The 3008-nt window shown below is 56.0% G+C and overlaps 1 protein-coding gene across 1 annotated transcript; it reads right to left on the bottom strand.

The window, feature by feature from the left end:
• Nucleotides 1-1799: 1799 nt before the first annotated feature.
• On the bottom strand, nucleotides 1800-2942 carry LBRM_09_0260 (putative integral membrane transport protein; the record flags this gene model as incomplete). Its single annotated transcript, XM_001562592.1, has 1 exon — nucleotides 1800-2942. One exon carries the CDS (start codon nucleotides 2940-2942, stop codon nucleotides 1800-1802), a length of 1143 nt encoding a protein of 380 aa, XP_001562642.1.
• Nucleotides 2943-3008: the final 66 nt, after the last annotated feature.

Genomic DNA, 3008 nt, shown 5'->3' with positions numbered 1-3008 from the left:
ATTAAAAAAAAAAAAAAAAAAAAAAAAAAAAAAAAAAGAAAAAAAAAAAGAAAGGGAAAAAAAAAATAAAAAAATGGGAGAACACCCTTTTTTAATATTAAGAAAAGGGAGGATTTTTTAAAATTTTTAAAAGGGGGAAAAGACCCAGGTTTTAAAATTTTTAGGGGGGGGGAGAGAATAAATTTCTAGGAATTTAAGAAAAACCCCCCTTAACACCGAAAAATGAGGGCCTTTTTACCACCCTGTCGGGGGAAAATGTTTGGCAAAATTGGGTTTCAACCCCAGTAATTCCGTGAAAAAGAGGGCGGCCAAAAAGACCTTTTTGCTTGTGAGGCGGGTGCATTCTGAAAAGGGAAAGAAAGAAGTTCCTCTGCGGATAAGGTGAAACACCTGGGGGGGAAAGTATTGCCTGGCTTTTCAAGCCCTTTCCAAGTTCCGCGAGCCGGGGTGCAAGGTTTCCTTTAGCCTTTGGGGTGGTTTTAATTTCCCAGCCCGGGCATCACAATTGGTGTCCCGCCCAGCTCTGGGAGACGGTTGTGCACCATCTTGGCCATCTGGTTGAACTTGAGGTACAGCGAGTCGCCAAGGCCGAAGATGGCGTACTGCAGGCCCTCCATGCAACCAGCCGCAGTGGGCTGTAGTAGCGACGCCCACGACCGGCGAAATGTGTTGGGAGCATCACCTTGATTCGCGTTCGAGCAGATAAGAAGAACAGGTCCGCCTGTGTGTCGCCACTCAGCGATGGGCACGTCATCGGCAGGCAGGCACGAGACGCACTCAAACCCTTCGCGAAGTGCCAGTCGAGCGACGCGCAGCGCTAGCCGCTCGGCGTTGCCAGTCTGCGTTCCGTACAGAATCGTAAGATGCGTCATGGGAAGCAACACACACACACACACACACACACACAGGCAGACAGAGAAAGAGATATACAGAGGGAGAGAGACGCGCGCTTACCCACCTATACTTCGTGGGTGGAACCAACCGGAGGAAACGACGAGAGGACGACAGAAGAGGAAAATATGACGCACGCACGCACGCACACACACGTGCATGCAGCAGTACACAGACAGGCAGAGAGAGAGGCAAAGATTGAACGCGCAGAGCCACTCAAGCAACAGCTGCACATTGTACCAACATCGTATTATGCAAGTACGTCTCTCCCGCTCTCTTCCTGCTGAGTGATGCGTGAGGAGAAGGCAAGGAGGATGGCGATGATGATTTGCAGTTGGAGAAAAGAGGTGAGGAATGGAAGTTACACACACACGCACGCACACACAGACACGTGCACACTCACAAGGAAGGTAAAGGGGTAGGAGAAAGTGAAGCACCTGCGCACAGAGGCACCCATCCACTGGCAGAGAGAGGGTCCCGGAGGCGGAGAGCCGAGAAGAGTATCACGCGTCAACAACCTAAAGCGAAGCAAGCGAGTGGACTGGGGGAAGATAAAAGACCCATGGAGGACAGGGAGAGGGCTCAGGAAGAGCAAGCGAGCAAGCACGACACGAGTAGTGGCGATGGTGTCCACGCTTCCTTCACGTTTTTTCCTCCGCAGTTCTCTACCGTTATCTCGCTCTTCGGGCCCTTGCCAGTCGCATGCCCGCCATGAGAAGGACATCGCCAGACATGATCGCCCCAATGCAGGCAGGGGGGGGGGCAGAGAGGAAAGAGGAACGAGGTGAGCAGGTCGGGGGCCGCGGTGAAAGATTTGCGTCATGCTTGCATGGCCCTACGCTAGCCGACACAATGCCTTTAGCTCCGCGCAACGCTGCGGTGTCCCTACTACTTTTGGTTCTCATCACTCAACGGCGCAGATGCGGTATTGACGTGGTGCCGTACGTCATCGTGGGTGGCGTCGCCGTCCCCGACACAGCCGTCAACGACGTTATCTCCTCGCTGCTCTGAGAGTAGAAATAGGCCTTGCGCAACCGCCACTCATGTGCTACGGCCGCCGCCTGCTCCAGCCGCGGTGCTTCGGGAAGCGTCTCTGTATCGCTCGGCACCCCGTACACACCCCACATTGCACTGAAGAAGCCGACCGCCGTTAGCACCCAACAGCACACATTGAAGCCGGAGTAGCGCATCAGACTCGAGACACCTCGAGCGCCAATAAGGTGGCCCACGTCCTGCACCGTTCGCATGATGCCAAAGAACGGCGCGCCGTAGCGCGATGGCGCCCGATCCGCCGTGAGTGTCATGATGATACCGCACCCCAGCGCGTCCACAATGCCAAAGGCTGACGCGGCGATGTAGAGCTGCCCCTCTGTGCGACAAAGGGGCAGGAACATGAAGACGATGCTGAGCCCGACGACGGTGGGGATCATGGCAAACTGACGCCCGAGTAGGTCCATCATCAAGCCACCGAGAGGGAACAGGAGGGCGTCAAAGACGAAGCTGAAGCCCATCAGGTAGGAGACCTGCGCATCCGTCATCGCAGCGCGTATTCCTGCAAAGGAGATGAGCAGCTTGCGGTTTGCACGCAGCGCGGTGACGAGCGCAACGTACAGGCCAAGGCGCCATATCACGCTCCAGTAGTCGACGAAGGTGCTCCAGAGCGTCGCAGGGTGGAAGTAGTGCTCCTGCCAAGACCCCGCGCTCGGGTGAACCGATGCTGCCGCCGTGCTCGCCACACTGTTGCTGCAGGGTTGCGTTCTCACACTGCTGTTCGCGCGTGTGTGATGGAGGTGGTGAGGGAGCGGGGGTGACATGGTGACGCACATCTCGGCGCCGACGATGACGCGGTGGTCCGTCAAGTCCGACAAGTTACTCGCGCCCCCGCTGCTTGCCATGGTGGATGCCATCAGCGGAGGCGGCAGCAGTGGCGTCGCTACGTATGTGTTGTTCCTGCCAGTGTCGCCCGGGTGGTGCCCGACGACGTTCAATGTGTCTTCGTCTTGTTCTGAGTGCAACGGAGTCTCTGTCACAGACGGCGCGAGGCTTGTCATGCACGTGCGCTCGCATACTTGCTGGTACCGAGTTGACCACGTCGCTATGGCGAGAGCGATGAAGGC

Source organism: Leishmania braziliensis, chromosome 9, assembly GCF_000002845.2.
Source record: "Leishmania braziliensis MHOM/BR/75/M2904 complete genome, chromosome 9".
Taxonomy (NCBI): Eukaryota; Euglenozoa; class Kinetoplastea; order Trypanosomatida; family Trypanosomatidae; genus Leishmania; species Leishmania braziliensis.
The sequence above is the reverse complement of the archived record's forward strand: the minus strand, read 5'-3'. Positions and strand labels throughout refer to the sequence as shown.